Below are 23,270 nucleotides of genomic sequence, written 5' to 3' on the forward strand. Positions count from 1 at the left end.
AGAGTTTTGTCATTCAGGGTTTTGATGACAACAATATATTATTGTAATAGTATTAATAAATAATATTGAATGTATGTCTAGTGAAATGTGTGACAGAACACTGAACAAATATAAACTCCATCAACAAAGAGAGGCATTGTTCAAAAGCTGAAACTAACCAACAGAGATATAGAGATGCACCTACTGTAAATAATGGGTTGACAAATAATGCTTATAGTCATGCTGGACATACGACCCATATAGCTGCTTTAAAGCTGCACTGATAAATATTTAAATAATGTAAGATGTTTGCCAATGCAATCACCATATATGCAGTGATAATATGTCAGTTGTTGTGATTTCATATTGTTCCAAGAAGCTTTAAACTTTTTAAAGTTGTTTGCATTATTTTGCAGGCAATCAGAGAAGGATTGGTTTTACAGAATACCTTTTAAACACCAGAATTACCATAATCAGGGTCTCAGTTTTGGATTAACGTGCAGAGCACAGCTAAATAAAACTTTCATACATATTCTACCTGCTCGGGGCCTTTGAGATGAAGCCAATGACAGGGGAAATGTCAAACCCTTCCTCTCCATGTGGCTATCGCTGTCTCATACAGAGAGAACACTCTTTGCCAACACAAACACAACAGTGGCAGGGGACAACTGCATGTTTAACAAGGCTGCAGTTGAGAAGACAACAACAGCTCCGAAGCCATTATTCTTTTATTTATGGTGATTGCAAGTTGTCCTTGGGGTTAGTCTTTTATCTCACAGTGACTGGCAGTTGATTAGGTGCAGAAGGTTGGAAGTCAGTGCAAGTTCACATTTTATTTATGGTTAATTTCTCTGGCAAAACAGGACCATCTCTCTCTCTTGCTCTCTCTTTCTCTCATTCCCTCAGGCACGTAATGTAATTTATTTGGATCCAACTGAAAGTTTGACGATGGGAGAGAAATCTCTTCCTGGACCGTCCACCAAATGCTTTATGGTGTTGGTTAGACACTGCGGATGGGAATTAGGATCTAACTCCTTTGAAACATGTTTAACTGTAAAGATGTTTCCTGTTACGGCTCTTTTTTATGATGACACAGATACAGCTTCTCGTGTCAGCATGACAAAGCACTTGTGAAGAGATAAGGTGATTTAAAGGATAGTAAAAGTGAATAATGGGTGCCAGAAGTCTGTGGGTCTGTCAGTCCGCCATTTTAGTCTAGACTGCAGTATCTCAGCAGTTATTGGATGTCATGAAAGTTAGACGTATAGACGTTCGTGGTCACCGGAGGATGTATACTGCTCACCCACTGACCTGCCACCATGTTGACTAACTATGAGCTGGATTACCATGAAATTCAGATGAATCTTGTTGACTTTGTTGATGACTTTTCCTGCAGTGCCACCAGAGGGTCAGAGTTTCTGCTTATCCTGTGAAATATCTACCAAAAGGTATAGGCATAAAATTTTTGTTCATGTTCCCAGGCAATGAAGCCTGCTAAACAGGGGTTTTGAGTAGGGTGAAACACTTTACCTGCTAAATGTCAGCATTTTTGCATTGTCATTGTGAGCATGTCATGCTAGCATTAGCATATAGCTCAAACCACCACTATGCCTAAGACCGGCCTCATAAAATCTCTAGCATGGCTGTAGACACTTAGCCTCGTTTCTTTCTGTTTCTATTTTAAGTCAAAATGTGTAGTTGGTGACACTACCAAAATAATGGTGCTTTGAAGCAGTTCATGGTACGGCCGCAACAGAGGCTAATTTAATCAAACTATTACGAAGGAGTGACTCAGGGTTTATTGTGAGTTATCGATCTTCTGACTTACAATTTAATTGTTTTGTCTGAATCACCTCAGGGTGACACACACACACACACACACACGCACACACACACACACACACACACGCACACACACACACACAGATACACACACACACACACACACACACACAGATACCTCAGCTGTTTTTTTGGTGCAATGAGCAGATTAGCTGACCTGAGCTAGCTTTTACCTCTTTACAGCCTGCCCCCCTTTTTTTTCTGCTTCTCTGACTCAAACTCAGGTAATATGTTATCATCAGCTTGCAGCTCCTGCACTGACTTCAGCATCTGTGATCATAGCAGTCTAACTGAGCACAGAGGAGGGATTTCACTCATGCTGCCAGCGGGAGGCACAACACTACTTGCCAAGCCAAACATCAGTTTGTAATCTGCTGCGTTGGCTTAGAAGCCAGATTCAGGGATGAGGAGGAGAGAAATGAGCAGAGGGAAAGGATTAGAGAGACTTCAGATTTTCAGTTGAATAAGCCAGTGAAGAAATGGATACCATGAGATGCATGTAAGCATGTCTGAGTGTTTGTACAAGAGGGATGAGACCGAGAGAGAAAATCCATGGAGTCTCATGGTTAAACTGCTGAGTCATGCTGTGACGTTTGTCCAAATGTTGTGTGAAAGCACACCACAGTCAGCCTGTATCCCTCAGCATCCTGCTCTGCTCCGGAGGTGGAGAGGAAGAGTTTCATTGTTGGCATCAGCAGCCGGCAGCGTTCGAAGTGAATGCCTCGCCTGATGCAAGAAGAAAAACAGCTCAATGAGCCGATAAAAGGTCTGTTTAAGCTTCTGCATGTCAAAGTTTGTCAGTGTGTTTCTCGTTTACAGCTAACTAGTTGTGTTTTTCTATCATAACAGGGCATCATTTCTGTTTGAATTAGCTCCTGTTGCATAGTTCACACAGCTGCGCTTTGATTTGTTTGCTACCACAAGCTCGTCTCAGGAATATAAAAATAGGAACTGAATGGTTCACTTTTTTTACTGCAGCTATTTATATTAGGCTTTTTGACACGATGACAGAATTAATTAAAAAAACACTACAAACTGCATCACCAGAGTGCTATCACAAGCAGTGCATGTTCTCTGAAGAAACTATTGAGGATCAGTCTGGATGCTTTGGTTGATCACAGAACTTCAAAATCTCCTAGAGATCAATTTATTAGTTTGTCCATTAGTTTGTCTGAAAATGTGCTTCCAAAATGACAGTTTTAGACACAAATGTTCACCTAATCAACATTTTAATGAGAGTATTTTTCTTCAGAGTACTCAGTGTTCTTTCCTTGTACCATAAGCCTATACGGATATTAATCCATTTTTAGCAGTAAAATAATCCCTTTGTCCGCGTGGATGGCTTAATTCATTGTCAGCAGAGAGAGAAAGCATGATGTATGGTACAGCAGTGTGCCACACACACACATTATGGATTTGCTTTGTGATCCATCCTCGGGGAATCTCCTCCCCAGTCTTCTCCACAGGGAGGCTCAGATGCTGTGTATCTGACAGCATCTGAATATTGACTGCAAGCTATACAGTTCCCCAACATGAACTAAGAGAGAGAGAGAGAGAGAGAGAGAGAGAGAGAGAGAGAGAGAGAGAGAGAGAGAGAGAGAATATGTGGTGCAGAAAGAGCTGCTAAAAGATTCCTGGGTTGTATTTTTTTTACTTCTTCACCAGACCTCTCCTACAGTGATGTACAGCAGTCCAGCAGCACCGCCATTGATCAGCTCGCCTCCTACACTAGACATCCCGCTGTGGCTTCTGTTGCACAACAAGCACAGTTTGGTAAATGGCTCACTAAACTGTGATGGAGCTTCTCAGGAAGTGACATCATTGGCGCAGTGATAAATCACACCGAGGTTTGGTTCAGTAATGTGTGCCAGTTTGGAGGCCCTTAGCTTCCTCTCCCTTTTCACGCTCGTTTCATTCTCCTGTTACCTCACAGCTCTTGTGAGAGTTGGACAGCAGAGGACTGTGATGCAGCTTTGGCTGCCATTTACTGCTGCAGAGCAAACACCGTGTTTACTACAGAGCACGCTGTTCTCTCACAGTCACCGCGTCGCTGAAAATATTGTGTGAAACCTTTTCTTTTTTTTCCACAAAATCTGATGATTGATATCTCTCACTCAGGTGAATTCGCAGTATTGATGCAAAGCTTCGTAAGCACTGTTGCTGCTCCATTTTCTCACACTGTTTATTCAGTGAGGAGTGTACACAAGCTGAGCAGCTGGGAGTCGGGACCGTATTGATCGAACGCAGGGAGAGTGTGTGCTTCTGGAGGACAGATGGTTCAGGCCTACATTCTGTGGTCATGGCAGTGTGAATGATTATGTCCTGTGTATGCTCCACAGACAGAGGGAAATACACAGAAAGTGCTCATAACTGCCAGTCCTCAACAAGCTGTTCAAACTTGCAGCTGAGTGCACAGTTTAAGCTTTTACTCTTGTGCTGTTAAACTGAGTCTCTTCATTCACATAACAGAAACATATTCTTGTCTACATGGTTGAATGGACTCGTTAGCATCTTCCTGGCACATATTATCTGTTTGTTGCTTTCATGTGACATCTCTACTTCCATTTGTCAGATAAAGGAACGCAGACATAGATCAATGGCTGCTAATGGGCCATGGTGGACAATAGACTGATCCTCGCAAATGCTATCATAATTGCACTTAGAGTAAATGACAGACACTTGTTTGAAGAAAAAAAACAAGTCACAACAAAGTTAAAAAGTAACCCAGTCCATTACTTCCCAATTTCAGCAGTTATTGCCATCACCACATTAGTCCACGTCTCCGTTAAAATACACAAAGTAATTCTCATTCTTTGTAAATACAGGCTTGAATAGGCTGAGGTGGTATTCAACAGATGGGATGATAGCATTAGCTTTGTCTTTAAATTGTCACTTGTTGCCACTGTTTAGTGAAAGTTAAAGCAGAAGCCTCAATCTCAACAGTCACAGGATTATTAAAGAAATTGTATTTATTGTTTATCAGTAAATCCAATGTACAAATCAGTGTATAAGAGCTGAAGAGCTTCAACAGGTGTGTCTCAAAGCCAAAGAGACATCTGTACAACTGTTTATCATTCTAATGCTCTCTCTCTTCTATCCTCTGTGTTTTTATTCAGGTATGGTCCAGTGCTGATGGCGCACTCTGATCTGTTTGTGACGAGAGCGCCCCCTGTGGAGGGGAGTGCTGTGGAGCTCAGTGTTCTGGGCCTCCTGGACTCCTTTGGGGAAGAAAACAGCACAGCAGAGAGATGCTACCACTCCCACTCCCGCAGCAGCGTCCTCCAGGGCCTGCCATTTGGAGGGGTGCCCACGGTCCTCGCCATCAATGTGGTGCTCTGGATGGTATAGACACACACACACACGCACAATAATATACACAGTTTGAACAATAACTCCAGAAGAGCCACATGAATATGAAAGAGTCTTCAAAATGTCATATTGCCATTCTTCCATATCCTACCTTCTATGATGTTGATTAATATACTTTCTTGATTAATTGTTTGGTCACTAGTATAATAGAAGAACACAAAAAATGCCCATCACAGGCTCCCAAAGCTCATTGTAGTGTAATAAAATGTCTTGTTTTGTCCAACCGACAGTCAAAAACCGAGATATTCAGTTTACTGTCACAGAACATTGAAGAAAACCAGACAAATCTTCAAATATTCAAGTGGAAACAGTCACTTTTTGCAGTTTTTTTTTAAAATATCTAAATATTACTCAAACAACCAGTTAACTTTCTAATCATCTTCAAATCAAATAATCAACTAACCATTTCAGCTCTGGTCAAAACCATGTTTAGTGTCTGTCTGATACACTACAGATCAACTCACCTCTGTAGCTGGTGGAAGCCTTGACTACAAGGATTCTTAATATACCCAAACTGCCAACACCCTGCTGAGATATTATGAAGATTCTTGATACAAACAGACAACAAGAGGTGGTACATGGTCAGAGGGCTCTTTCTGTAAAACTGTAGTGTCTAATGCACATCCTGTCTCCAGCACCTCACTCTGCTCTTGACGATAATGAAGTACAACAGCAGCAGCAGCAGGAGTGTTAGTAATGCTGGACATCACCCGTGAATGTGTGACATGAATTCTGACGTATCCTGTATTGGAAACATGTCAACACACACACACTCGTTTTTGTATTCATTGCAAGGACCTACCCGTGACTCTGCATCTGCAGTTGGCAATGTCTGTTCCTCCTACTGTGATGATGCATCAAGGCAAAATCTGCGATCCAAATGTAAACAGGGTACTAAAAAATTGAAAATAAATAAATTACAAACCTCATATCTCTCCCAACTTGTCTGACGGGTCTTTTAAAAGAGAAATCCATGAATTTTACACATTAGATCAGACTACTGGTCCGCCTCGGAAAACAGTTGTATAATGTTGTCTGTGAGACTCTGGAGGGTCTCTCTGAACTCTGAGATAGAATAACCCTGAGGATGTGTTCCGGGTTATCTTGTCATGGATTTGGAGACTATAAGTTTGTGAAGAAAGCTTACAATCCAAAATCTGGGCATGGACTTTAAAAGACATGGTTATGTTACCAGCATTATAGGATCAAAGGTAGTTGGAGTCCCCCAACTTTATGGAAGTTCCCCCATCTTAATGGAAGTGCAGGTGACTAAATCCGGGAATTTTGAGTGGAATTAACTGCAGTTAATTTCATAAAATTGTTAATCTGAATGAAGCTCTAATGAAATTCATGCCTGGCAGAAAACTGTCACTGTGCAGTTTTTTATTTGTGTTCTGCTCCTCACACAATTGCAAACACATAAATATGTGCATCTCATGGATAACATTAATTTGCACAAAAGCTACATGTCTTAACTTTCCTTCCACATTGTTATTACAGCGTATGCACTGTTTACAAACATAGTTGCATATTTCTCCTCTTGTCTCCAGATAATAATTGGCTTCCACTTTCAGTTGTCAACTATCTCAGTTCCACTGTCGGGCCTTGTCAACGTTGATCTCCGGATTCATATTGCTCTCAATCTGCCACCTCCACATTTTAATTGGCTCATTTTATCGCTGCCTGGTTGTCAAGACAACACAGAGGGTTGAGTGCTGTCTCTTAATGACAAGCATGAGTCAAAGCACACTTCCCCCCCAGGTGACTGGAGCACGCCTCTGCATCAATTCCATCATCATACAGAGTAAATCATCTGTGAGACTTGAGGAGAGCATGCCCACGCATCAAGACGAAATAAAATAAAACAACAGGGAGGAGATGGGTGCTGAGAAAATAGAGAGATAATAATGGGGAGATTCTTATTTAAAGGAGTTTGGGCCCTGTATGCAAATGTGAACACTGGCATCATCATTCATCTATGAGCCTGAGTCAAGTTGCCCTGCATGGTTTTAGATCACTAAAGAATGAATCATTCAGCATTTATGGGAGCTTTCTTCCTATTAACATGGCTGTCAACCCCCCACCCCCCCCCCACCCCCTCTTCACTGAATGTCCTCTTAACTCAAATACAGATGTCATTTAATGCCATAACTAAAATCAAACATTGATCAGCACTTTTACTCCATTTGCATTTGTCAACATTCTTCCATGATGTTCCAGTTATGCTCTTAGATATTTAACCTGGGCTGTTCAGCATGAATCCACTATTTCATAGTATAATATGTGATTGAATAGAGTTTTTACCTCCATTGTGATGTGTAGTTTGCTCTCCATTTGTGGCAGAATGGAGGCTATTTAGATTTATTCTTGCTATTGACCACACTTATTCATCATTAGTGCACAGCATGTGTTTGCGTGTGCATGCTGACCCATCTCTGGTAGTTTCCAAGACAACCACGTACTACTCTAAAGAAAGAAGATGGCTCATTATTGCTGCTGCATTTTGAACCTGTCTATTATTTGCAGGCTCTTTATGAGAATGCAGAGACGGGCCTCAGCTTTCAAATCAAGCAGTATGGAAAGGGTGTGGATGATATTAGACCCGGAGCAGATGAGGACATAGAGTGTGGTGTGATTGTGTAAATCAGATTCCCAGGAGCTCTGCATTCATGTTCTTGTTTTGTGTTCCAGTTCCTGTTGCTCATTTTCTCCTGTCTGAGGAAGGCTGCATGGGACTACGGCCGCCTTGCTCTGCTGATGGAGAATGACAGGTAAATCCCTCGCTAAAAACAATACACTAAAAACATTGCGTACTCTCACTTGCCAGTGAGCCATGTCAACATTTAAGATGGAGTAATAAGTCTTGGTGGAACTGCTCCTTAGTCCTGATGCTGAAGCTTTCAGCTCCCTCTGCTGTGTATAAATGGTACTGCGGCTTCTGCTTAAATAATTTCTTGATGTTTGATTGATTGATGATCTGTATGTTCACAGAGAAACTGAGACCTCTGGAATTAAGCCAGGCATACAGCTGCAGCACCTATTTGGTATTTTCACTGTAGATTACTAGTGAATGTGTGTTTTGTTTAAAGTAAGCAAAATTCCCAAAAAAGGATGTCTTCATACAGAGCCGTCCAAAAACCATGACATGTTCATTTCATATGTTACAGTTTTTCACAGTGTTTTTCCTCTGTTTTGTATATCTCATCTAAAACAGAGAAAAACGTGAAATACTCACACCTGAGAAGCTGGAAAAAGTCAATGCTTGGTATTTTAACTTGAATAATTTAAAGGACAAGGATTCAAAGGACAAGAGTATTTTTTTCTGTCAACAAATGAAATGAGAAGACAAAAACCAACAATGCATTCTCTCAGTAGATTATAACATCCCTGCCTTGTCTGTGGCCTCAAGTCCATTGGTTCCTATAGAAGACATAAATCCTAACAGTGGCTCACAAATATAATTTTGTTACTGGTATTTTGAATACCTTGAAGCTTATAACATGAGTCCAGGTTCACCCAGCAGTCTGCAGCGGTTCACTTCTGCTTGACCTGAGTCCCCTCTCCGTGGGAGTGCGGGTTTGATTAGTTCTGCCTGACCAACGGTGGCTTCATAGCACCCGCGGGCAAGCAGCATCTGTGTGTTTTGCCAAGCGGTCCTCTCTCTTACTAATTTAATTATGCTGCTTAATTTGACGTGCTGTTGAACTGTCAGTGGTGCAGCACATAGAGAAATATCCACAAATTCAATCATCACACCAGCTTTATTGGATTTGACCATACTATGTGTTTTATTTCTTCATGCACACAGGGATTGATTTCAGACAGGTACTGTACAGGGACGGTCTGCTGTAGTTACATTATGTCTTAGCTGTGATATCCCTAACAGCACAAAGTTTATTATTGGTTATGCTGATAAGGTCATGTAAGGCCACAAGCTGTGTGATGATCCTGTTATTTCTTTGTGTATGTTTTCTGCCCACTTCAGTCTCACATCCCTATTTTATGGAGAACCAAGTGAGAAAGAGAAGTCTCCTTCAGAGTCCAGCCCCTCTGACTCTGAGACGAAGGATATGGTGAGTTATGACTTTGAAAGTTTTCCATCACTTCTTAAAAGCACAGAGTAATCCCTTAATAGCATCCTCAGATCAATTAAAGGTACCCTATGGAGTTCACCATAAACAAAAGACTGTTGTGTTTACATTCAGCTTCTCTCAACAAAACACATTTTAGGTGCCCTAAAGGTCTAACAAAGATGTTGAAAGGATTTCTAACCTCATAAAATTTTTCCAAAGTCTTTTTTTTGTTTTGAAACCTGCATTTCTTACATTCTTAGTTTACGCTGGAGTGTGGTCCTTTTCTGTGACCTTTTTAAAGCTGCACTAAGCAAAAAAGTTTTGACAACCCCCTGTATGTTGTTTATATTTGTCCTGCACCAAAACTGCTGAGAGACAAAGTTAGCGATGACCTGGTGAACATTATACCACATTTAGAAGCAAAAAGCCACATATTTTTTTTTAATAATTGGTGGAAACAAGGCCAGAGCTAAAAGGAGAGTGAATATTGGACTTGTCTGCTGGGTGTGTAAATGGGCAACTGTTTGCTAACATAATCATAATATGTCATTGTTATGTGGCCAAAAATATTTAGACATTTTTATTTGAAGCTGTTGGGTTATAATTAACTAGAACTAGCCCAGTTAAAACAACGCCACCTCTGTGTTGGTACAAAAGCCTCTCCGTCTTTAGTTTTGTCCACTGAAGAACACATTTTCCATTCAATGCTCTGGCTTCTTTCCCCCGCCGACCCAGCAACCAGCTCTGTCGCCGTGCCACCTTTGGCTCTGGTGCAGAACGAGATTAGCCAAATAACAAAATATTCCACTGTCTCTTCCTTTACTGCTGCCCAGAGCAGCTCAGCACACAGAATGATCACGTGCCAAGCAAATGAAGCCAGGAACGTTGGTCTGTAGTGCACTGGCATTTTATGAACTTCCTGATGACAAATGGTTTTTATTTAGTTTTACTGTGGGACAAAGCCTGAGAAGTTCATTTAATGGCATTGAGATTATACAAAACACAATGTTAAAGGTAACACTTGACATGTATCCCCCTCTAGGGCAGTGATGCCAGGTTAAGTCACCCCCATGCTTGTGGCATACGATTTTATGCACATGCTAGTACAACACATATAAACAATAAAGGGACCTGCTCATCCTAACACTGCGCTGCAGCAGCAGTGGTGGTTAAAAACTCCACAGAGTACGTTTAATCACTGAAATAGTATAATTAGGGTAAAGAAGCATAGTATTTGAGGAGGAGACTGGCAGACTCCAGTTGTCTTCACACTGCAAAATATGAAGGAGAGAGCATGATGGGAGACATAAAAACATGTCTCATCTTAAAGAATGCTATAATCAGCAATACCACGATGTTAGACAGTTTACCAGTCTTACTGATCACATACTCTTTTATTTACAGTAATTATAACAAGGTGTCACAGTTAATTTGGGAGTGACATATCGATGTCTAAAAACGCTGCACGCTGCACTTTTATAATAAAGTCTGCTTGTCTAAGACAACTGCGTCAACCGCTGTTAGTGGAAAGTTTGGATCATGACTCAGCCAAACCGTCTGTGATACCATGACACCTGTGTGATAGACTGAGGTCACTCCCTGCATGTTTATAACGGTGTAAGACAAAGACTCAGACTGGAGTCATTGCCCTGTGCCTACACAAAGCTGAGGCTGCAGTAAAGTGGTTACTGCTCCAGGCTAGACCTATTAAAACCTCCATTTCTGTGTCACTCTGCAGACCTTATTACTATGCAAATAGTGGATGCATGCAAGTAGCCAGATGTGGTGTGCACAGACTTTCATACATATGTAATTTATTATCTTTAATAACCAATCCATTGGATGTTTTATGATTCTCCTCTCCTTCCAGGGCTTCTGCTCGTGGCTCTCATCTCTTTACCATATGAAGTAAGTGCACAAAGCAGTTGCCCTTGTAATTATTTTACCCTTCTCTCATCTAAGCTTCCATCCTTTTATTGACCCTCTGTCTTCAAAGCCGATGTCACTGTCAAATGTAAAGTCTTGTGCTATATCTCATTTAGCAGCAAAAACAAACGAGTCTGGGCCCATGTGACCACTGGTGCCATGGTTTCCTGTTGAATATTTGCACTTTGCTGTAGTCTGACTGAACACAACAGATTTAAGGCCATAAAAAAGCGATTTCCATGGTGTCCATGGTTTCCATAGTATTATGGTGGAGTTTGCGTGCTTCTGTTTTTAGCTCTTGTGGCTCACCCTGGGATCCCTGGGAAAGTGTAAACCCACCCTGTGAGTTCGCACTGTGTGGGCCAGCGTACACCTCTTTTCTTCTTTTTTTTTCATGTATTTTTTTTGTTCTATTTTATGACACTGGGTTTTCTGACCCTCCTGCCTGGTAACCACAGCCTCTGGCATCAAATAGTGGTGCCACAGTTTTACTCATGATGAGGTATAAGCTGTAGATCCGTTTGTCCTGACAGTGGACGGGGCTGCGGTCCAAAGCTCGGTTAAGACTGGACCCCTCTGATTACTATTTCATCTGCAGGGCAGAAATTTCATCACTGACTCCTCAAGAACAATTTGCGATCTTTCTTTTTGCCATTTTGTATGGAGAGTTTGGGAGAGTTTATCTGGTATATAAAGATTCTGAAAGTTTCCCTGCCCTCTCTCTTTCTGCAGGGACGAGGAGATCCGTAGCAAATGTGGCATTGATGCCGTCACATACCTGTCCTTCCAGCGCCACATCATCCTGCTCATGACAGTGGTTTGCTTGCTGTCTTTGGCCGTAATCCTGCCGGTCAACTTTTCCGGAAACCTCCTGGGTATGTCTGTCCACATGTGATGGTCCAGTTAGCCAACTGTTTGAAAAGCCAAGGGATATCCTTAACCTCAGGGGAGGCATATGGGGCACTTCACAGGGAGAGAGGCCAGGCCACACAGAGATGATCACACAGATTTACACACCAAAGGGTTTGTGGGTTAAATGCACAGAAACTTTAGCTTAAAAAAAACAGTGGTAAAGTTGAGTTAAAAAAAAAATGTCTTGTGAAAATTCAAAGGATCAAAATTGAAATCAACTTGAAGGGTAAGTTTAACTTGACCTATAAAACAATATTATGGGGTAAAAGTACTTTATATAACACATAAACACATACATACACAAGGGCTGCACCTCATTTAATGGGAGTTACCAGCATTCTAGTGGCAATCCATCAAGCGCTTCCCTAAGTCAGATTGTAGGAATAGAAAGTGCTTTCCTCTCAACATACACATGTAGGTGTCAGGGGTGGGATGGTGCAAAAAAAAAAAAACAGCTGCTAAATAGCAGCAGAAATGCCTTCTGGCAGTTGTGTGCTTATTTTGTAGGAAGTGATGAGTAAGCCATTCCATAACTGCATAAAGGCAGCAGCCATAATGGAGTCTACGAGGAGCTGGGCCGTCCACAGAAACTTTTTTATTACCGCTGGCTGACATCTTATGGACCAATGTGTCACCCTAGTCATTAAACAAACCAACACCCGTTGACAGGCTGCCATGGCAACAGCAAACAAAGGGTGCCCAAATTAAAACAGCGGAGTTAGGCATGAGTGCGATGTTTGAATTTTGTGTGAAATTTCATTGAGATGACAGAGAGTTCATTAAACTGGAAGGAAAACGTTTTCTCTGAATAGTTGCATTGCTTCATTGTTGCCTCACCCTCCAGACAAAAGAGGAGGGGTTTCCTTTAAGTTATTTAAAAATGAAAATGTCTCGCTCTCTGTCATGTTTCATTATCTCTACAGGAGACAGTCCTGAAAACTTTGGGAGAACAACACTGGCTAATGTTAGTCCAAAGTAAGTCAAACACTGCACAAATGACATCAGACCTCATGAAATATCACAGAACTGTGAAAACAACACTGGACCACCTTTATGCGTTTGAATTACAGCTGTGTTTTTGTGGGCTGACAGGGACAGCTTTCTGTGGCTCCACAGCATCTTTGCTCTGGTTTACTTCATCATCACGTTGCTGTGCATGGCTCACCACTTGATACGGCTGGAGTACAGAGAAGATGAGAAGGTCTGTCACCATCACATCACTTAAACTTAAATCACAAGACTTGATTGTTTAACCACTTCAAAAACATTCATCTTATCAAGTTCATTTTATAATTTTTTTGCGATCTTTATGTTTCATTTTCTGAAAACAAGCAAATATCTCAAATCACTATTTTCCAAATAAAAACATTTCTAGAAAAAAAAATATCAGTATCTTCAAAGAAGACTATGGTAGACTGCTGCACTAGTGTCAAGATAAGTGACATAAAATCAGTCAACTGTTAAAATAACTTGAAATAATCTTACTGTAACTATGGATGTGTTCTCTTAAGAAAACTTTTAGGGCTCCAGAATGGGGCCTACAGCTGTGCTAGCAGCTCTGGAGGCTGTACCACCAAATGTAATCACAACCCAACTAAGATATTTGATTCTAAGCCACTTGATGAGATGGATCTTTTTTCCAGTTTATTATAACATAACTGCTGATGGTGATTGCATTATATGTTGCAGGTAGCCAGGACACTGATGATTACCTCCATACCCAGAGAGATCTCTGATCCAGGACTCATCACCAAACATTTCCAGTACACTTCTTTACTGCCCTATTTCTATTTCTGTGTTTTGTTGAGTCAAGTTAAATCCTGTTCTCATGTTTCTTTCTTGTCATCAGGAAGCCCTGGTCTTTTTTTTTTTTAAATTTTGGAAATACATATACTTGCACAATCTCAGTACGTTCTTTAACTTCTTCTGCTCCATTCACCAGTGAGGCCTACCCCAGCTGTACTGTCACTGACATCCGTTTCTGCTTTGATGTCCACAAGCTGATGAAGCTGGACTTGGAGAGGTATGGTAACTGCTCCAGATTGGAACAGCATGGTTTGTGATCAGTGCAAGGCTCTTGTCTGAGGATGTTGCTTTTTTGCAGGCGCAAAGCGATGAAAGGCAGGCTGTATTTTGCCACAAAAGCCCAGAAGGAGGGGAAGATCATGATCAAGACCCATCCGTGCGCTCAGATATTCTGCTGTGACTTCTGTGGCTTTGAAAAGGTACATTTTATCAGCGTTACTGGGATTTACACATGGCTCTCTGTGTAAAGTTGTAGCAGAAGTGTTGCTGCACAGAAAGGATATTACCACTGGATGGCACTGTAATCCAAATGTAGGAAAATGTAGCAACAACATGCTGTCTTGATGTCTTCCCTCTGTGTATCTGGGGATTTCTGAGAGGACAAAATACAGCAAATGATGTGTGCGCTAACTTTTTTTTTTTTTTTGCAGGTGGATGCAGAACAATACTATAGTGAGTTAGAGGAAAAGCGGACAGATGAGTTCAACGCTGAGAAGAATCGCATCTCCATGAAGAGGCTAGGCATCGCCTTTGTGACTTTTCGGGATGAGAGGATGACTGCTGTGTGAGTAGACAGCAGCATGACTTTGAGGTTTCTATATGTCGGGTCCTCTCATCACATAAACCCTGTCACAGCAGGACACAACCACAGAATTCACAGAGCGGTATGAAAGTGAGTGTTGATGTGCTTTTGTACATCTTGTTTTGCTTTCCAGGATTGTGAAGGACTACAGTCCTGTGCGATGCCGTCGCAGACCCCAGCAGTCCAGCATCACCACGGTGGTGCAGTCTCACAAATGGGGTGTCAGCTATGCACCTGCTCCCAGTGACATCATCTGGTCAGTATGAACATTACTGGAAATCACACACATTTTGAATTCTCCCTCAATTAGCTTTAAAGTCTCAGTCAAATTTTCCCACATTCTATACACTTGTTGCAACTAGTAATGGGACATGTCTGTCCTTCCATTATCTATACCCACTTGTCCTGCGAATGGTCTGAGGGAGCTGTAACCTGTCCCCATTTACATTAACACCTGCAGTTCAAGCAATTTATTAACCTAAGAGGCATGTCTTTGGACTGTGGGAGGAAACCGAAGCACCCAGTGGAAATCCACAGAGACACAGATTTTGAGTGTAATCTCCAGTTTTACATGTCTTATGCATCATTTAGACACATGTCCCTGTAATTAGCCTGACATGTTTGGTATCTTTGGAAACCTCGGGATCATGGCTAGACTTTAAACCAAACTTCTGTGAGCTTTAATAATGCCTGTGTGTGCAACATTAGCTTGTAATGAAGGATCTCAAAGAGTCTATCTATGCATTATGCATCTCAGCTTTGCCAGAGTATCTGCATTAGTACTACTATTCCTGTTTCTTTTTTTACTGAGCACTGTGCTATTCTTTAAGAAAATCTAAATAACCAAGAGCAACATTAAAAATGTATCAGTATGCTGCTGCTTGTGTGTAGCAGATCTCAAACACCATTTAAAGCTCATTCCTTATCCATGATTGGATTAGCCACAATGCGTGTTTCTCATCTTGGAAAGCAAAAGCAGCAGTACTACTGAGATTATGTAACAAGTGAGTGATGCATATGTATGGAAGATTAACCAAAGAGATGGTAGCACTCACTCACTGTGCTTCATGCTTGATTGGCTGCAGTGTGTTTGTATGCAAGTGTGTTTTTGTACTAACTAGACTACTGGAGCAGTCGCAGGCTGCGGGGTTGAACAGGGACTTTAGTTCCATCATTAAAACTGAGCATTGAAGTGTGCTGTCCCCAACCTGCTCTCCAGTCCAGTGCAGTGGAAACACACTCACCGAGTCACAAGAAGCTGGCTATTTCCAGCTTATGTCAATACATGCAGTACAGGCATGTCAGGGGAGAGAAGTGTGTTAACTGTCCTGGATGATTGTGAATTGAGGCTCATTATTTCCCCCGTCACCAGGGAAAACCTGTCAGTGTGTGGATCTCGCTGGTGGCTTCGCTGTGTCCTCCTCAACATCCTCCTCTTCCTGCTACTGTTCTTCCTCACCACTCCCGCCATCATCGTCAACACCATGGACAAGTTCAACGTCACCAAGCCCGTGGAGAGTCTGCGGGTCAGAGTTTGAGATTGATTACAACCTTGTGACCTTGATGCTTCATTTTGAACCTCTTCGGTGTCATTAATTAACCATTTTGCTTTCCAATACAGAGCCCTGTCATTACCCAGTTCTTCCCCACCCTCCTTCTGTGGGCGTTTTCTGTGCTCCTGCCCTTCATCGTCTACTACTCAGCCTTCTTTGAGTCCCACTGGACCAGGTACTCACCAGCCATCAACCGCCACTCTCCTCTCTCCTCTGAAATGGAAATGCCTGTCCTTTACTTCTTCAAATGGACTTAATGTGTAGCTGTCTTCCTCTCAACTCTCTGCATTTCTTTTTCTTTTTTTTTTCATCTCAATTATTTTTTTCTCTTTCACCCTCTTGCTCTTTTTTTACTCTCTCTCCCTCCTCTCTGTCACTCTCCCTGCACTGTTATTCTGGGCAGGTTGTCATAGAGATCTCCATGTGAGGATAATGATATGCACAGTAGTCACCATGTGCTGCTCCTCTGCGCATGGTGACTAGTAGGAGGAGGAGCAGAACAACTGTGCATAAGGAGACAACCTCACGCAGCACCTATGAGCACCCTTTCTTTACATAACCACCCCCACAAACGTGTTGTGCAGGCGTGATGTGCGAAGGACCGAATGCAAATCAACTGTTTACTGGAGTGAAAAGCGTAGTTTGTGCTAATGAACCCAACAGTCCTGTAAATGTAAAGTCAGCTGACTTTGCATTACATTATTTCACAATATGCATCTTTTATGTTGAAGGGAATACTGTAGGTATGGTTTATAAATAAATGTGCATTGCATAATAATATTCATATGATTCCTTTGCTGTAATTTAATGTTTCAGATCTGGTGAGAACCAAGTAACGATGCACAAGTGCTTTTTACTGCTGGTTTTCATGGTCATCATCCTGCCCTCACTTGGTCTGTCCAGGTACTCTGAGAGTAGATCTACAGACTCAAAACAGACATATAACCTCTGCTTTTATTCTTATTTTTATCCAGTTCTTTTGATTTTGCCCACATATTTTATTCTTTCTGTAGTCTGGACCTGTTCTTCACCTGGCTCTTTGATGTCAACTTCCTGGAGGAGAAGGATATCAAATTCCAGTAAGATTTTTTTTTCTTTTTTTTTTCAGTTTCATTTCAGTTACAGCCAAATGCTCAACATTGTTTTCCTTGGTGCAGGTGTGTGTTTCTTCCCGACAACGGTGCATTCTTCGTAAACTACGTGATTACGTCCAGCCTGATTGGCACATCTATGGAGCTGCTTCGTATCCCGGCGCTGACGGTGTACGCCCTCCGCCTGTGCTTTGCAAAGTCCCAGGCTGAGCGGATTCATGTCAAACGGGTTAGCACAGCCTTTCATTCTTACATTTGTGTTTTCATGCAAGACTTGATTTAAAAATTTAAAAAGCTCACTGTGTTTGTGTTTTTGTCTTCAGAGTCAGGCCTACGAGTTCCAGTTTGGCCTGGAGTACGCCTGGACCATGTGTATCTTTGCAGTCAGTATGACCTACAGCATCACATGTCCCATCATTACGCCCTTTGGTGAGCAAACATACTGTTACCCTTTTCTGTCCTCATCTACCTCTTCCTTCTTTCCCTGTTCTCTCTCTGTTTCATGTGTGTATGCGCTGTCTCTCCTCATACTGTAACCTCACTCTCCTCTACTGCCTGCCAGTCCAATGCAGACTGTGTGAATTTGCTGCTGTAGTCCCAGACACCCAGACACAGTGAGTTGCGAGCCAGACGCCCACTCTGCTCCTGTCTCTGCCCAGAGCTCACCAAGCTTCTATTTACTTCTGCAGCCTAATCATCAGTCCAAACAGGCTCTTTTATACTTCATACCCTGCTGCTCTGTGTATTTCACCTGTGTTGTTTCCCTCAGATGGGTGTTTTAGTCTTACAGACTTTTATCTGTGACAGGGCTGAGGCAAAAAATTTCACTGGTGGAGTTAACCACAGAGAACCAAAAGGTTTTCATTTAAGTGCCAAAGGGCAAGATATTAATTTAAAAAATGTGTCAAAGCTGCTTGTTTTCATGAAATATTCTCATGTCCCCCTTTTAAAAAATTACATCACGCCGGAGCCAGTAGTGCTTGAGATACTGAACAGCTATGTGCTATACAGGCTCCCATTGGTTTCAGTGTACTTTTCTACTTTATGACAATTCATTTGTGAAAATGTTGCATTTTCCCTAAGTTAAACAACCCATCAGCATTAAAAGTTTATATTTCTGTACTTTAGTACACAACACTTACTTAAAATTTCAGTTAATTCCACATTTGTCTGTGAATATGCAAACTAATAATAGTAGTATTGAATGCAAAGTTAAGATGGCTTCTTTTTTTTTTTTTTTTACCACATCTGAAGGTCATCTTGTTCAGAGGACAAGTCAAATCTTTGAGTTTCCGCACCACATTTCTTTAGTTGTTAAATAAAGTATTTGCTCTTTGCAGCTGGAAATGACATCCACTATGCTGGATTTCCTCTCTCTTTTATACTTATGGTACTGATCAGTGTATTTGTGTTTTGTTATGCCCCTCAAGGTCTGCTCTATGTGCTCCTGAAGCACATGGTTGACCGATACAACATCTACTATGCATACGTTCCCACAAAACTCAACCAGCGGATCCACAGGGCAGCCATCAGCCAGGTCATCGTGGCTCCCCTTCTCTGCATGTTCTGGCTGCTGTTCTTCTCTGTGCTAAAATTAGGTACTTTATCACTGCCATTTCTATAATTGTTATGTGTTGTAAGTGTAAAGTAGACGTTTATATTTGTGGCACTCTCTCCTTGTTATTAAAGGTCTGGTGCATCCCATCACCCTCTTCACCTTAGTGTCCCTGCTCTCCTGCATTGCCTTTTCCCTCTTCCGCTTGTGCCTTAGGAAGCAACCTGACAAGTCAACGAGCTACCAGGTCAGCTGCTCCACTACAACTCAGAGATCAGGTTCATCTGACGAAGCACTAATACTCTATATATAGTGAATAGTATTTTTTTTCTTTGTTTCAGATGTCTGATCAGCCAGCAGAGGGGACATTCACTGATGCAGACAGGAGTACTGTTACATCCACCACTGCCTCCAATGTACGGTACCAAATTTTTCTCGTATTAGCCTTTACACAACTAAAACATAGGATCATATTAGTATTTGTGCAATTTTTTATCTATTATTTTATTTGATTTATTTATATGTCCTTTTCATGAGTTTTAAACATTTTACAACGTGTGTCATACTTTTTAATGACTTAATTTAGAATCTTAGACTCAATTTTATAAAAGTTACATTTCAGGTTTGTTGTCACAAGAGTTTTCCAGGCTGGTGCATTTAAGTCTGGGGGAAAAACTGGATTTGTAATATATGTTATTTACTTAATTTTTTTAGACTGTATCTTTAACATAACTGTTGGAATTATTAATTTTTTAAGATCTTAACAAAGATATTATCTTGCACTGACTGCGTGCAATAAAATAATCATGATACATGTACAACTTTGTGGATTTACATCCTAAGTGTAGTGTGGGAAAATAAATCCAAATTTAAAACCATACTTCCATCTTGCACACTCCCTGTGAATTGAGTGATTTACTGTGAGACACAATCATAAACCATATGTTGATCTGGCTCCCTCAGCTGTTTGTGGCGTCCGTGCTGCTGGAGCCAGAGCTGGCTTTGACTCCGATGCCCTCCCCGGCCCACCATGGCTACGGCGCCATGGCCAGCTCCCAGGGATCAAGCCACAACCCGGCGGAGGAAGAGGAGGGTGAGGAAGACCATGCGCAGACCCATGAGACTGAGCTCCAAGACCCTCCAGACCCTTACTGCTCCAGCCCGCTTATGGACAGCCCTGTGGGCTTCCAGTAACACCAAATCCCTCAAGCTGATTTCCACGTGTCCTTCACCTGGGGCAACACAGATGCTAAATGCCGCAATGCTGCGTTTTTGCCACTGACCTCAGACTCCAACTTAGCTGCCTCAGATTAGACTGGGCTTGTTAGAAAAGATGAAAACCCGGAAGAGGAAAGGAGCTTGAGAAAACAGGAGCAGGATCCATATAAGCATCACCCTAAATGTATAGACAGCAGTTTGCCAGAACATCTCCTGAATATATCTAAAGGACACGAACCACACATTGCTCTTGATAGAACAACTTAAATGTACAAGTTATTTTAGTTGAACTATCAGATGCTCCATCACAGGGATTCCATCTTCTAATGTGGCTTCATTTGCAAGTTAAAAAGGTTAAAAATAATGAAAGTGACAGGGGTGGAATTGCCTTTGGGTATCTATCAGAGATGCTCTGTCCATGCGGTGCCACTTGGACATGAGTGGAGGTGAAAGTTCCCATCAGAGTGGGTGGTGTGAGCAGGCTTGCCCCGGCAGACTGACAGAGTGGTCTGGGCACGGGTGATATCTGGTTCCTCGGCAGCAGAGCTCGGGGAGGCTGAGGGTGAGGGCAGCTAGTTGTGAAGCCATCTGCAGCGAGAGAGCAGACAGACGGAGGGCCGAATGTAACTCAGAGATGTACTGTAATAAATGTACACTCTCTCCACGGAGGCACAAGCAGCTTGACTGTACCTGAAGCTTGTTGTAACTACTATCAATTTAAGGTTGCTATTTTTGCTACAGTATTTTTGGTGTTATTGATATTGTGCTTTGGGTTGGGAGCTGGGGCCACTGGAGATTGGTCAAGGATTTGCAGAGCTGTCCCATCTTAATCAGAGTATTGCCTAATTATGCTGTTTTGACTGTGTATGTGATACAATTGTATTTTTATTTATTTATTTATTTTAAATGAATAGTGAAACATGTTGGGAAATACACTAAGTTGGTTTCTTGCTGAAAGTTCAATGAGAAAATCAATACCACTACAGTTGTACAATAAATACAATCAGCACTATCACCAGCCAGTTAGCTTAGCTTAGCTTAAAGGCTGGAAACGGGGGAAACAGTTAGCCTAGAGCTAGAGACAAGATCTTGGCTGGGCATTGTAACATCGTGGGTTCTTGTTGTCACCAGCAGAGACTCCAGGAAATTAGTGCGTCTGTCGTTAAGCTAAATTAAACAAAGCCAAGTTAAGCTAACTGGCTGTTAGCTTCGTATTTAACATAAGTATAAGAGTTGTGTCAATCCGAACTAGAGATTCAAAAATTAGAAGCACACCCTGGATTTACAACATTTTAAATTATGTGAAAATTTTTAAAGTAAGAACACCATATGTTACTGCTAAAGCCATTAGGCTATATTTAGCTATTTCTGTTGTAAAAATACTGAAAACAAATGTGTTCTGTTACTATAATGGCTCCAAGTCATTTATTCACTTTCATTTGTTTAGTGTTCAAATATTTCTGTGCTAAAATGTCCTAAATGCAAATAGTAAAATTCAAACATTACTCTACAGTCCCATGATTTCAGTTGCATTAATCTATTCAGTGACACTCCACAGCATGTTAACTATGTTGTATAAAAGAGGTATGCATTTATTTCCTTAAGGTCAAGTTAAACACGTGCTAATCTCATTGATTTACAGTCGGGCTGGATGTTTGCAAGTTTTGTATGTTTGGGGTTATTTTTATCTCTTTATGCTGGGATGAAAGTTTTTTCTCATGAAACTGAATGTAAACCAGATTGTAGTTTGTTTTTCATGTCTCTTGCTGTGCCTTGAAGAAAAATTCCCTTTTGTGTGACAATCCAGCATGGCCTGAAATATGCTGCATGGACTGAAAACTAAAGAGCGGGGAAACAACCAAGACATGAAAACACAACAACAAACACAAAAAGTCAACAACTCAGAGTAGTGATTTTCATTCTCCCAAATAGTCAACAGATAGTTCATTTTATTAGTCAGCAGACAAGTAGTGAATTCATTCCACTAAGATGTCAACAAGTTGTCTTCACACAAGATCCACTTTTGATCATAGCAGATTAGTTTGCTTAGTTGTAATGGAAATCTAGATGTTCCAACTTCCCACTATTTCGTGCACTGTCAAGACTTTTGTCCAATGTTGGTGTAAATGTTGAGCTTGACTGTTCATTCTTAACCTCTCTGGAGCTTTCCCAAGAATGAACCATAAATTTCAAGTTTTACACCAACATCTATGAGAAGTCATAAAGGGCCTCATTATAGTTAACATCTACAGTTCTATGACAACTTATTTGCTGATGAAGATTGCATGACACTGTCAAAAGCTCTGGAACAAGCAAGCAAGTAGATCAGGGGCAGAGATTGTTTTGTCAACTGCTGTTTCCAAGGTAAAGAATGAACTGTCAAGCTCAACACTAAGCTAACTTACAGTGTCTTTACGTCATAGCGGTTGTGTCGCTTAAGATGTTTTTTGTATTGTGGTCTTGTTGGTGCCTTGTGTTGATTTCAGTCAGTGTCCTTTCAGTTTTCAGCTCCTGTTTTCTTTGAACATATAGATCATTGTACAACTTACAGGCAAGCTCTTGTCGAGGATAAAAAAAAAACATAAAAGTTGTTTATCGAGTGTTATTCCCTTGTCTGTGTCTTGGGGTGTTTTCAACACTTTTGACTAACAGTGATAGCCCTGTTGTTAAACAGTTCACATCAGTCTTCTCTCAGAACAGCTGAAACACTTCTTGTTGGTCAGTATAGTGGATTTAAGTCCATTTCGTGCTTTGTCTGCAAGGGTTTATTATAACTTTAATCATATAAAATCATGTGCCTGTGATGTGAAGTTTTTAAACTTTTTTTCAATTGTACTTTCATAAAATTAATTATATATTATTTCATAAAATGAAATGTATTTGCTCCATTTTACAAGGAATCTAATTCTAGTTCCTCATGCTGTATAAAACAGATGAAAGCTGGCAGCAGAGAGGGTATGAAGTGGTCAGTGCAGAGAATCATGAAGTAAAATCTATTTGGGAAAAAAAAACATCAAAGGGCATCTCCAGTGGGTTTCTCTTCCAGAAGCTTGTTTCACAGATCATTAAACGTACTTTCCTTTGAAAAATACAAAATAAAACTTATTAGGGTATTCTTAGCTCTAATGGCTGTACAAGAAGGGA

At 41.2% G+C, this 23,270-nt stretch overlaps 1 protein-coding gene across 1 annotated transcript; it reads left to right on the top strand.

Moving 5' to 3' along the window:
- The first annotated feature begins 4,944 nt into the window (after positions 1–4,944).
- tmem63c (transmembrane protein 63C) lies at positions 4,945–23,270 on the top strand. Its single transcript, XM_041060629.1, has 22 exons — positions 4,945–5,163; positions 7,882–7,961; positions 9,176–9,263; positions 11,134–11,171; positions 11,922–12,064; positions 13,025–13,076; positions 13,194–13,302; positions 13,791–13,864; positions 14,044–14,124; positions 14,206–14,326; positions 14,558–14,691; positions 14,843–14,965; positions 16,082–16,235; positions 16,331–16,437; positions 17,079–17,165; positions 17,276–17,341; positions 17,420–17,582; positions 17,677–17,782; positions 18,784–18,951; positions 19,043–19,155; positions 19,250–19,324; positions 19,872–23,270. The coding sequence occupies exons 1-22, from the start codon at positions 4,954–4,956 to the stop codon at positions 20,100–20,102; spliced, it is 2,523 nt and encodes an 840-aa protein (XP_040916563.1). The 5' UTR covers positions 4,945–4,953; the 3' UTR covers positions 20,103–23,270.

This window comes from Toxotes jaculatrix, chromosome 17, assembly GCF_017976425.1.
Source record: "Toxotes jaculatrix isolate fToxJac2 chromosome 17, fToxJac2.pri, whole genome shotgun sequence".
Taxonomy (NCBI): Eukaryota; Metazoa; Chordata; class Actinopteri; family Toxotidae; genus Toxotes; species Toxotes jaculatrix.

Excerpts from the sequence above, each read along its gene's own strand:
- tmem63c (XM_041060629.1), top strand. The coding sequence starts at position 4,954 with ATGGCGCACTCTGATCTGTTTGTGACGAGAGCGCCCCCTGTGGAGGGG. Across the intron at positions 16,236-16,330 it reads AGCCCGTGGAGAGTCTGCGG|AGCCCTGTCATTACCCAGTT; the intron begins GTCAGAGTTTGA and ends TTTCCAATACAG. Across the intron at positions 17,166-17,275 it reads CCCTCACTTGGTCTGTCCAG|TCTGGACCTGTTCTTCACCT; the intron begins GTACTCTGAGAG and ends TTCTTTCTGTAG.